Source organism: Globicephala melas, chromosome 11, assembly GCF_963455315.2.
Source record: "Globicephala melas chromosome 11, mGloMel1.2, whole genome shotgun sequence".
Classification (NCBI taxonomy): Eukaryota; Metazoa; Chordata; class Mammalia; order Artiodactyla; family Delphinidae; genus Globicephala; species Globicephala melas.
The window spans coordinates 67,946,242-67,959,290 of record NC_083324.2 but is presented as its reverse complement, the minus strand read 5'-3'; the positions used below and the strand labels follow the sequence as shown (position 1 = coordinate 67,959,290).

The window sequence follows — 13,049 nt, the reverse complement described above, 5'->3', positions numbered from 1 at the left end:
TACTTCACTTAGTATGGTCATGTCTAGGTCCATCCATGTAGCTGAAAATGGCATCATTTCATTCTTTTTTATGGCTGAGTAATATTCCATGGTATATATGTACCACATCTTCTTTATCCATTCATCTGTCAATGGACTTTTAGGTTTAAACTGCTGTATATTTCAACCATCCCTGCTTACTATTCATTTCATCAACTTAGTTTCTGAATGCCCCAATTTGGCCTCCATACCATCTTTCACATGAACTTGTTTTACTTCCATTCTAATGGTCTCTCTTGTTCAATGTTCACTTCACCTTGTTGGGTGTAGAGCAACAGCCTCCCCACTTCCGTTCCTGTATCAGTCCAGAACCATCAGTGGTTTCCCACTGTCGTTCCATCATATTCCCAACATGCCCCCCTCCCTCGACATGCCCTCCTTTCCCATCATTTGCCTACACTTACCAAATGGGGTCACTCACTGTTCATTCCTTCTTGCATTCAGTCAACACTTGCTGGGGTGCCAAAAGCCAGACTCTGCTTGCTATAGAATGAGGAGCCAGAGACACATGTTATTCATTCCCAGGGTGAAAATCCCTAAATTCAGTTGCAATCAAAGTGCAGAAGCAGCAATAAATTGTACCTGGGGGAGTGGAGAGGGGTCACGAAGTCCTCACGGAGGATGAAGAAAGGATCAAGTGGTGCAGGGAGGACTTTTATTCACAGCTTTATTGAGGTATAATTGAGGTACAATAAACTACACACGTTCAAAGTGTACAGTTTGGCACATTCTGACACATGTGAAATCATCACCACCATCAAGAGAATGAGCACATCTCTCACCCCCCAAAGTGTCCTCCTGCTGCTCTGCAATCTCTTTCTCCTGCCTTTGCTCCACTCCCCCAGGCAACCACAGATCTGTTGTCACTGTAGATTGGTTTGCATTCTCTAGAGTTTTGTATGAAAATGGAGCTATACATTATGCACTCTTGTTTTGTCTGGCTTTTTTCACTCAGCATAATTATTTTGAGATTTGTCTACGTTCATCCATGTCTGTTCATCAGCAGTTTGTTCTGTGTTACTGATGAGCAGTATTCTATAGAATGGGTGTACATAGTTTATCCATACAGCTGTGGATAGACATTTGAGTTGTTTCCAGTTGTTGGCCATTACAAATAAAGTTTCTATGAACGTTCATGGGTAAGTGTTTGTAGGCACAATGCTATTATTTCTCTCGGGTAAATGTCTAGGAGTGGAATGCCTGGGTCATGTTTTCAACTTTTAAGAAACTGTCCAACTGTTTTCCAGAATGGTTGCACAATCTTCCATTTCCTCTAGCAGTATATGAAAGTTCCGGTTGTTCTGTACGGGAAAGTATTTCTTGATAAGGGAACAACATAAGGATGAAAATATGTGTGATGTTCAGGCAACATCAAATAGTCCTAAAGGCAATTGAGCAAGTTGAGTGATGGGGTGGGCGACAGGCAGAAATTTTATTTTAGGCTAGCTCATGGAGGGCTTTGGTATTTGGAGTATACATTCCAGGAGATGGAAATTTTTTGAAGGCTCTTGAGGAGGACTTTACACGGTCTGGTCTCTGTCTCTGGACGTTCCATGAAGTTTCCCATCTTTATACTGTTTTCTCCCCTCACACTGTTCCGTTCCTTAGAATATATCCATCTACTGTCTTGGTACCATCTTGGTACCATCTATGGAAAGACAAAGACCCAACTGAAAGGCTAACTTGTCTTCAAGTTCATCCCTCATCCCTGAGTTTAACCATTCCTTTGTACTTCACCCATGGCCCTGAGTCACACCCACAGTACAGGTGAGTCCCCTATTCACCTGAGGTCTCTTTGACAGAAGAGAGTGGGGCTTGTTCATGCAACGTCACCCTCAAGACTGGTCCCTTTCACAAGATGTATCTTGAGACACTTCTTTTTTGGTCTTATTTTTATGCAAAATCCAAACTAAAATAACATTTTAAATCAACAAAGTTATAAATCTCATTGCTCATTTTGCCGAGACCAAAATGAGAATATGTGGACTGACTCCAAGGAGAACCAAAAATTACTTTTTTTTCCTCTCCCAGCTTCAGCCGGTTTAACCACTTAGTCCCTGATCCTTTGCTCCTTTATGCTCACCAGGTCTCCCTCACTCAAGTGTGGCAAATTAAGTAATTAGTAAAAGAGTTAACAATTTTTCTGAGAAAATGGTTATGTGCTTATGCAAGTTCAATGGCTCAAAACATCTAAGGAAACCATTAAGCAAGCCTGGAGAAAGCAAACAGATCTGGACCCCAGCCAGCTCTGCAGAACTAGGGAGAGCGGAGAGGTACCCACCGTGAGGAAGACCATTTTCTGAGGCACCGCTTGGAAGCCAGGTGCCCATCCCTGAGGAAGACTCAGTATTCATCTCTCTCGCCTCTGTGTTGACACACAACAAAATAATCAGCAACCGTGGAGAGTTCCCAGGAAATGCGATGTGTGTAGCCTTAAACAGTCTGATCCATCATCTTTGCTAGATTCACATCCTTCCCGTCTCTTTCCCAAATTTTCCATAGGACATTCAAGTCATTAGAAAACATCAAACCTGATTGTTATTCTCTGAAAACCTACCACGACATCCAGGGATTTAGACTATGCAATGTGCCTTCAATAATTTTGGCAACTGGATAGGAATATGAATAAAATATGTTTTATTTGGGAACCTGTAGTTTGGTTTGCTATAATGTGTTTTACTTCCGCTCTGCTCACCCAGACAGGCAGTTGCTTCCAGATTCTAGCTTCCGTTCAGGACATTCTTTCCGGAGGATGCCATCTTTTCCTTTAGTGTGACTACAGGCTGGGGGAAGCGTCAAAACACTTGGGCCAGGGCCTCAGTTACTTGATTTTCTTTTTCCTTTTTTTTTTTGGCTGCACAGAGCAGCTTGCGGTATCTTAGTTTCCCAACCAGGGACTGAACCTGGGCCACCGCAGTGAAAGCACCGAGTCCTAACCACTGGGCCACCAGGGAATTCCTCGTTTATTTGATTTTTTTAAACTGCCCTGGAGGGTTCTATGGCTTTGACATGAATCAGTATCAGGAGCAGACCAGAGGCCACGGCTACAATTTGCATCCTATAATATATTTTCCACTGTTTGAAAATACACTAGATTATGGTGGAATTTCTTCTGGGTTCTTCCCTGGACATGTCTCTGGGCTATTGCTTGGCCATCTCTGATCAGGGTGACACAAGGATGAGAGGGGAGCAAGGCAACATGAAACACCCCCTTCCTTCAGAACAGACAGAGGGAACGAAGCTTGTGGATTTAGCTGGGGACAGGCAAGAGGATTCTGGATGGGAAAACCAGTAGAGACAGTTCTTCAGTGCCCAGAAGCTGCATGAACATTCAATATGAGACCCCATCTGTTTTGTTAAATTGACAATTTCCTTCAGCAGGAAATAAAGGTTCATATCGAGTTTCAGACTAGCTACAGAGTAAGAAATGGCTTCACTTTTTAAAGACTTTCCTTTTTAAGGGATTCAGCATGTAACCTAATTTCATTTGATGGAGTTTGTTTTTCTTTCTCCATTCGCTGCTAGAAATGTGTGCTTCCTTATCTCCTGCGGAGTTGAGGTTGGGAGGGGAGAGCTGGAGACTCAGGGTTCTCTGGGGCTCAAGAGCACTTAAAAAGATAATATTAAATAAAATTATAATAAATTGCAAGAGCAGCCATCCCAGTGGATTTTCTGTTTCAAATACTTCACACCACCAGCTATAACTCCTAAGGGGGTACTGACTGGACCCCTCCAGTTTCCATTTCAGAAACACAGAGAGAAGACCAAACTCAAACGAGCAAAGGCTAACACATTAGCATAAACTCACACATGGGTCCATTTTATTCAAGGGAAAAGTAGGTTTTATTTGAGAGAGACGATTTCATCTGCTAGACTCCTTTTAGGATGCAACAAATTAATACTTATAGTTTTTTAAAATTCAAACATTCCGAAGTGTTCTAACATGAAGATAGGATTTTATCTAAAAAAAATAATAATTATAATGGAATATGATTGCCTGGAATAAAAAACCTTACTTTAGAGTTGTCTTTTTAAATATTGATATGAGGCTAAATGTCCATCGACAGATGAATGGATAAAGAAGATGTCGTACATATACACAATGGAATATTACTCAGCCATAAACAGGAACAAAACTGGGTCATTTGTAGACATGTGGATGGACCTAGAGTCTGTCATACAGAATGAAGTAAGTCAGAAAGAGAAAAACAAATATCATATATCAATGCATATATGTGGAATCTAGAAAAATGGTACAGATGAACCTATTTGCAGGGCAGGGATAGAGACGCAGACGAAGAGAATGGATAGGGGGACACAGAGGGGGAAGTGGGGGTGGGATGAACTGGGAGATTAGGATTGATGTATATACACTAACTACCGTGTGTAAAATAGATAGCTAGTGGGAATCTGCTATAAAGCACAGGGAGCTCAGCTCGGTTCTCTGTGATGACCTAGAGGGGTGGGATGGGGGGTGGGTGGGTGGGAGGGAGGTCCAAAAGGGAGGGGATATAGGTATATGTATAGCTGATTCAGTTCGTTGTACAGCAGAAACGAACACAACATTGTAAAGCAATTATACTCCAATAAAAAATAATAATAAATAAATAAATATTGATATGAGGGAAAACACATACACACAAGCGATTGTAGGATATCAACTTTTTAATTTAGAAAGAGTAATCAAGCAATTATCAGGGAGAAAAGATATGCCTCACCAAGTCTCTCAATAGCACTGGCCACCCACGTGGCTCCTCTACCCTCATCAAGCGGAAATGGACTTACTTGATGTCACACAAAAGGGCCACACCTCTCAAGATCCAGTGATCTGGGGACATGACTGTTCGCAAATACACCACGGTGATGAAGGTCAAGTCAGTTCGCCTCGGTTTCTTGTAAATAGGACACACATACAGCTTGGGGTCCTTGGGCGCTGTGGAATTAATGGCGAAGATGTGCAGCACGGGCAGCTGCGTGAAGAGCACCTTGGGGGTGGATTCCGCGAGCTTCCCGTTCCGTCTGTCCCAGGCTGCTCCATCCAAGTACAGCCCATAAATATACACACCTTCCTGGAAGAACCAAGCGTAAGGTAACAGGAATTTTTTTTTAAAAATTAGGTGCTGTGAGATGGGCATCCAATACTGTAAAAAAGGTTGTCAGTTTGGAAAGAAAATGTACACCAATCTTAAAACACTACCAGAAGAAGAAAACACCACTGGACGCATTCCAGTGAAATACTGAGCCCAGTGTTCCCCTGTGGCATAGCTTGAGGCTATTAGTGCTGTTGAAATGTTCCTATTACTGGAGATTTGAGCCTGGGGGTGGCCTGCCTGGGACTGCGAACTTAGCCAGCAGCACCAAATCGCCTCTGCAGGGCGATGAAAGTGTCTGACAGGGGTGGTGGGAGCACAGAACAGGACTCAGAGCTGGATGCCACTCGGGATCTCAGCCTACGCTGGCCAAGCCAATACGTGGCTCTAATTTCATCTCGGTTGTCGGATCTAGTGAGACGAGCAGCCAGATCTGACGAGCAGCCAGGTCTGGCCAGCAGGGGTTCGAGCACCCTCAGAGGCTGGGTATGGTAGAGGGAGAGCAGGTGTGATGGGTGTAGGGGGAGGGCGGTGAGGGCAGTGAGAATTGGTCCAAGAGTGGCTGACCTCATCCTTGTGTCTCTGTCATTCACACAGTAGGACCTGCCCTCAAGGGCCTCATTTAATCAGGAGACAAGACACACACACACACACACACACACACACACACACACACACACAGAACAAAATGTAGAAGACATGACTTGAATACCAGCACACGCTTGTTAGAGGGGCTGCCTGATGAATAGCACTGACTGACGCTAAGTGCAGTGACTTGAGGTGAAAGGTCAGTAAGGGCTGGAATGCTCGGGGACCCTTGTGGAGGAGATGGCCTTGAAGGGTGGGCTGCGTTTGGAAAGATAGAGGAGAAAGGGTGGGCATCCCGGGGAGGAGCAATACTGCAAAGGAAGGCACGATGAGCAGCAAAGCCCAAGCATTTTATAATATTTAGCAGCAGGTTCAATGGTTATGAAAAATAAGTTAGGGCTTAACTGTGGAAGAGTGTAGATGCCAGACTGAAGAGCGTGAACTTTATTCTGTAGGCAGCGGGGAGCCATAGAACATGTACTCAGGAAGAAAAAAGTCTAAAGGGAATCACGGTGGAGACTCCAATAATCACGTAAGATCATAAGATATACTTATGTAGAAGATGGTGACCAGGTTTCCATTTCCAGTGAGGGTAGGGTAAGGGGAAGTAAACGTAGATTATAATAAAAGAGAGGGAGATTAGCTGCAAAATGTTTTCTGGAATCCCTCATGTGGGCTAACAGTATAAGAACCATACTTTTTGAACCAAACCCTGAAGTACATGATTTGACAGTAAAACCATGGGCAATCCCAGAAAATCAGGACATATGATACCATCATTAAGTCAGTAGGTGACAACTGCCACATGAAAATACAACCACTTAGGCATCATCCAATAGTAAACCGTATCCTTTTAGGCTCCTTTCACTCTAAGAACTTTACAAAGTCGTAGTTAGAAGGTGTTTGGATGGAATAGTCTCTTGCAAAAACTCATGTCCACCTAGAAGCTCAGCATGTGACTATTTGGAAATAGAACCTTTGCAGATGTAATTAGTTAAGGTCATAGTGGACGAGTATATGACTGGAGTTCTTATAAGAAGAGGAGAAGATACACAGAGATACACACAGGGAAGGAGGCCACGTGATGAGGTAGGCAGGGGTTGGAGTGATGCAGCTACAAAGTCAGGGAGCACCAAGGTCTGCCAGCAGCCACCAGAAGCTAGGTGAGGGCCATGGAGCAGATTCTCCCTCAGAGCCTTCAGAAGAAACCAACCTTGCCAATGCCCTGATTTTGGATTTCTGGCCTCCTGAACTCTGAGAAAATAAATTCCAGTTGTTTTAAGTCACCCAGTTTGTGCTACTCTGTTACAACAGCCTTAGGAAACTGATACAGATCTTGGTACCAGGAAACAGGATGCTGCTGTAACAAATACCGAAAAAGCTGGAAGAATTTTGAAGGCATAGTTGAAAAAGCCTATGTTTCCTTGAATCTAGAGATTGTTGGTGGAAATATGGAGGTTAAAGGTGCTTCTTCTGGTGGGATCTCAGACAAAAATAAGGACCATGTTATTGGAAACTGGAAGAATGGTGATCCTTGTTATGAAGTGGCAAAAAGGGCCAGAACTTGGAAATCATCTGGTCCAGCCCCCTGATTTGATAGCCGAGAGAATAAGGATCAGAGAAAGGGAAGAAGGAACTAAGATTTATTGAATATCTATGTGGGGTCTGGAACCAAGCCTAAATGATCCCACTGAAGTCTCCCAGCTATCTTTACTGAGGTTGAATCATCATCCTCATTTTACAGATGAAGAAGTTGAGGCTCAAAAGAGTTAAAGAACTAGCCCGAGTTCAAAGGGCAGGTAAGTGTCCAAGCAGTGGCTCCCAGGGGTGTCTGCTTATCTTAGAGCGTCTGCCCTTCCCCCACCCAGGTGTCCTTCCACACAGGGTCCTGCAGCTCTTGCCAATTCTGTGAGTACCCCACAGAAGTGGATGGAGACGGGTGGAAAATCCTTTTCAGCAAACACAAGTGTAACTCGTAATTACAAAGAAATGCAGTCTGGGGAGTTCCCAGTGCTTGTCATTCATTCCCACTCTGGCAAATGCTGGAAGTGTTGGCATGGAGGTCTCCAGGTCACAACCGAGGAAACCCTCTCTGCAAAGGCAAAGGACTTAACGGAGACACTTATAGGTCAGTGTTCAGCAGAACTTGAACTTTGAGCCCCAGCTCCAGAACTGTTCCTGCTGTTGCCCATTGGCACCTACCGCAGGGGGTGACATGATCTCCTCTTTGGTCTGCCGCAGAACTTCGTTGTGAATGGTCACGGAGTCCAGGGCCCAGCCTTTGTGGGCGCGGGTCACTTCCTGTCTCATTGCCGTGAGGAAGCCTTAAAAAAAGAGAAAGAAATGATTCTGATGCCTTGGTGCAGTCCACTCTAGAAACAAGAAGGGGGTCATGTTAGTTGCTTGTCCACCTCCAGATGCGTGCCCACCCAAGAGGAGTTGAGATCAGGCCTCAGGGGGGAGATTTCTTTCAGTGTTTTGTTTCAATGAGCTAAATACGCCTTGCCAGCTGACAGCAGGAAAGCAGCACCCTCTCTGCCTCAGACAAGGTCTTGGTTTAAAATTCTCCTGGGATTTCAACCACTCAGGTCTCCTCAGGGTTGTAACCCAGTGCTAGCCTATAGTCTCTGAAGATCCAGTATCTAGGAATAAGACTGAAATGGTCAAATATTCTGAGACCAGCATTCCAATTAAAACTTGAATCAAACCATTATCAGCGTCTTTTTGCTATTATGGAACAATTTCATTTAGTCTAAGGAAATAAGGCATAATGCCAACATAGAAAGCCCGACTTTCAGTTTGATCAAACAAAGCAATCACACTGGAAAGGAAAGCTCCGTGTTTTAATGTGCATAATACAGTTATTTTAAGACAATACATGGTTCTGTATATTGTGGGCTTTCTTTTAACTTAGTATTTGCAAATCGTGCCATTCAATTCAATAAGAGAAGTTTACCTTGTAAAGCAGCATTTGATGTTTAAAAAGTATACCTTAAACTTCAACATGGACTTCAAAATCTTAGGAAAATTTATCTGTGACCTATATATTATATTTTGGCCTCCATGTTAATACTGGAAACCATGAGGCCCTTTACTCATAATCATGAATAGATTTTGGAACCTGTGTGCCCCTACTACTCCTAGATTTGTGAACTCTGAGAACTTTACTGCACAAACCACCACATAAGTGATAATATTTTATCAGGTTTGAATGGGAGTGGAAAGAAGAGGGGAAGTTACAAGGCGTAATGGCAGGCGGTGAGTTAATATCCCTTGGAATTAGAGAGCAAGAATAGGACCCTAGCCTGCTTAGTGAGAAAGTCAAGTTCTCTCCATTCTCAAGCCCCTCCCTCATTATTAAATTAGACACTTGGGGAGGCACTCCTTCATTCATTCATTCATTCGTTAAACCTCTTAGGAGTGGCCACCATGTACCAGGTACTGCTCTAGGTGAGATGCCCACAATGATGAAGAGGCCACCCATGAGCCCTGCATTCAAGGAGCCCAGTCTAGAGGGAACGTAGACATACAACACGACGTCGTTATGAGTAAAGAGGTGAGAACAACGTGGACCACTCGGGAAGACAACTCAGGGAAGGCTGAATTGAGAAGATGAAGTTGAAGATGAGTCTTGAAAGGATACGTAGGAGTTTTCCAGATGGGACGATTCCAGTTAGAGGAAGAGCACGTGCAAAGGCATGCAGGTCTAGGCTAAAGGTGAGGAAACGATGGCAGATGAGGTTAGAACAAAGGTAGAGGCAGGATTTTTCAGGGTCAGAGTTTGGACCTGGTGACTCTGTGTATGGTGGGAAGCCAGAACAAAGGTAGAGGCAGGATTTTTCAGGGTCAGAGTTTGGACCTGGTGACTCTGTGGATGGTGGGAAGCCAGAACAAAGGTAGAGGCAGGATTTTTCAGGGTCAGAGTTTGGACCTGGTGACTCTGTGGATGGTGGGAAGCCACTGAATATTTGAAGCAGGCACATAATCTGGTTGTATTTGCATCTTATAAAGTCTACTCAGAGTCCTCACCAAAACAGAATTTGGGTGCTCAAGAAGAACCCTTGCAGTAATCCAAAAGAAAAGTTGGTCAATCAACCAGAGTAGCTGATTGAAGGACTTTTATAAGTGATTCTTATAAGGTCGTAGTTTCATAAAACCAAGAGTGCCAGCTGGTCAAGGCCTAAGGATAGGCCTTGACTCCACTACGTGTGGAGTCACTTGAGGTGATCTGATCAGTGTGATTATGTTGACTTCCATATTAAATACTGGGGATCCCATTTTTTAGTAGTTAACATGTTGTGTGTTTGGTAGTCAGGTATATATGACCACAATAATAAAATCCAATTCTCCCTTCTAAGCGACTCTATGAAAATGTCATTTTCATCACTCAACATTAAGCTTGCATTCACATGGAGTATCAGACACCGTGTATCCAAGTAGAGTACCTGGAATTAAATTGGCCCTATTTTATGATATTTTAAAATTCATCACTGATCAATGAATCTATCACTACAAGGTCATAATGCACAAGGCATGAATCCTGGTCTTGACCGTCCATCTGTACTAGTTGAATAACTGGATTTTTCTACTATATTTTAAGTTCCAAATAAATTGCAAATTTGACCTCACTCCATATGGCACTCAGGACAATGCCATAGGTGCCAGGGGAGGGATGAGAGGGGTTCTTTCTTATGTAACACACCCGGGACAAAGACTTCAGTCATTGGTGGAGAGCTCTGAAAAACTCTAGTGTGGTTAAGGAGAGACCATCTTCTCTCTTCTCCCTCCTGGGGAATATGCATGATGTTGCCTAGCTGACTTCAACAATAAGCCTCTTAATGTTTAGGAAGCACTCTTGGCATGTCAGTAGATGAAATCTAGAATCCATATTACCTTGAGCTATTAAGAAAGGAAAATGTTAAATAAATAATTTGAGGCCTGAGAGTGGAGGGTAGGAAACTGTTCCATGGGTCATTCCCCCTCAGAACATGAAGATACATTTTTTTTTCAAGTCTTGATACTTTTTTTAGCCTCCTAAAAAGAAGAACATGATCTTGCAGAATTCAGACCGTAGTGAATCCACTGAATTGCTCTTTATTGAATTTAAAACATGAGTGACCATCTTTCTTGTAGACTGATATCAAGTCTAATGGAATCAAAATCTCTTGTTTTCTGAAGCCTATATAATTTTAAAAGACTATTGATATATTTTTCTTTATAAAAGCTTGAAAAGTGGTACTATTGTCTTGGCATTAATTTAATTTTAATAATTCTTAAAACAAACTTCAATCGTCAGTGGTGGAAAAGTGATTCAGATGTTCATGTGTTTGACTCAGAAGAGAGAAACAAAAAGTTGGGGAAAGTCCTCAACAAAAGTAACCTATTCTTTATGAGATTTAACCACCCACAGGAAAATGGGTGATTTAACTATTCAAACACCTGAGTAACATGTGGGCTAACTGAAGTGCTTTAAAAATTTTTTTGCCTTCCAACTCATACAGCGTAATGAATTCTTGTCAAGCTTGTTCTTTCAAGAAATACACTTTAGGGACTTCCCTGGTGGCACAGTGGTTAAGACTCTGCACTCCAATGCAGGGGGCCTGGGTTCGATCCCTGGCCAGGGAACTAGATCCCACATGCATGCCGCAACTAAGAGTTCACATGCCACACCTAAGGAGCCCACCTGCCACAACTAAGGAGCTGGCGAGCCACACCTAAGGAGCCTGCCTGATACTACTAAGACCCAGCACAACCAAATAAATAAATAAATAAAACATCTTCCCAGCAATCAATAAAAAACATTAAAAATTTATATATATATATAAGAAACGCACTTTAAATCTTGGATCATACTTTGGAAACTCAGGTCTAAAATAACACTTGTTATGTCTTAATTCCTATAATAGTCCTGACCCAACATTTCAGCAAACAAATTACTGTTGTTTGACATGTGCAATCAGTCGGCTTGAAGAAAGCCACAGAAGGCTTTCGGTATCAATTCAAACAACGTCTTGGAAGAGATAAAAGAAATAACTAATCAGGAAGGTTGCTCTTCTCAGTTTTACAAGTTGGTTGGTATTCTGTAATGATGGTCCTATAGGCAATGCTTTTTTTTTCTTTATGTAATGGGCTTATGGTTGTTCAGTATTTCCTGTCTTATCAGTTACTAAGCCTCCCGTTAGCATCTTGGAAGATGAGGACAAATGCTGTTCCTGCCATAACTTTATGACAGGCAGTTTTTTTCCCTAAATGAGAGGCAAATGTGGTTCATTGGTAAGTTAAATAAAAGGTCAGAAATCATTAAACAAAGATGGGGATGATCCACCCACTTGAATAAAAATGCCCCAGGGACCCTTCCTGACGCTTTGCTCGATGCTGTAAGGCAGGAATCTTAAACTTGGCTGAAAATGAGAAATATCTGGAAAGTCTTTAAAACTCCCGCTTCCCAAGCCATAGCCCGGATCAATAAAATCAGAATCTCTAGAGGTGGGACCAGGCTTCACTACTGTTTTTGTTTTTTTTTTTTTTGCGGTACGCGGGCCTCTGACTGTCGTGGCCTCTCCCGCTGCGGAGCACAGGCTCCGGACGCGCAGGCTCAGCGGCCATGGCTCATGGGCCCAGCCGCTCCGCGGCATGTGGGATCCTCCTGGACCAGGGCACGAACCTGCCTCCCCTGCATCAGCAGGCGGACTCCCAACCACTGTGCCACCAGGGAAGCCCTTCACTCCGGTTTTAAGGCAGGGCTTCTCAAACTTTAATGTTCATACTTATCACCAGGGGAAGGAACACTTACTAAAACACCAGTTCTGATTTGGTAGGTAGGTCGAGGGTAGGTCCTGAGGTTCTGCATTTCTATCAAGCTCGCAGGTGATGCCGCTCCTGCTGGCTGGTGGACAACATACTGGGTGGCAATGGTCTAAGGCCCAGGTTCCTCACACATTAAAATGACCAAAGGAGCTTTTAAAATTAACTGTAAAGAGTCTAGAGGTCTTATCCCCAGAGGTTCTGATGTTGCTGGTCTGGGGCCCCAGGGATTAGCATCTATTAAAAGCTCCCCAGGTGATTCTACTGTGCAGGCAGGGCTGAGAACCTCTGCTCTGTAAAAAGATCTGCATGACAGGACAATGAGCGATCACGGACCCGTATTTGTTTTCAGAACAAATTTGACAAGTGGGAAGAGAAATGCCCCATGATACAAGCAAAATATTAGGAAGGCTGTCAGTAATACGAGCTGACTCTTTCCAGAGTCCCCTGAGATGCATGTATTCTCTGAAATGTCCTTAATGCAGGACACAGTGGGCTCTGGCAAAACCTGAGTACAAGCCAGAGAGC

The 13,049-nt window shown here is 43.3% G+C and overlaps 1 protein-coding gene across 2 annotated transcripts in view; it reads right to left on the bottom strand.

Annotated features, from left to right (window-relative positions):
- Positions 1-4,668: 4,668 nt before the first annotated feature.
- DNAH8 (dynein axonemal heavy chain 8) overlaps positions 4,669-13,049 on the bottom strand; it is a 310,370-nt gene continuing 301,989 nt past the window's right edge. For both annotated transcript variants that reach the window (XM_030870835.2, XM_060307337.1), the window contains 2 exons: positions 7,920-8,041; positions 4,669-5,108 (listed from right to left, as the gene is read on the bottom strand). In XM_030870835.2, the coding sequence (XP_030726695.2) occupies positions 4,821-5,108; positions 7,920-8,041 (410 nt within the window). In that variant the 3' untranslated portion in view covers positions 4,669-4,820. The remainder of the gene's footprint in view (positions 5,109-7,919; positions 8,042-13,049) is intronic.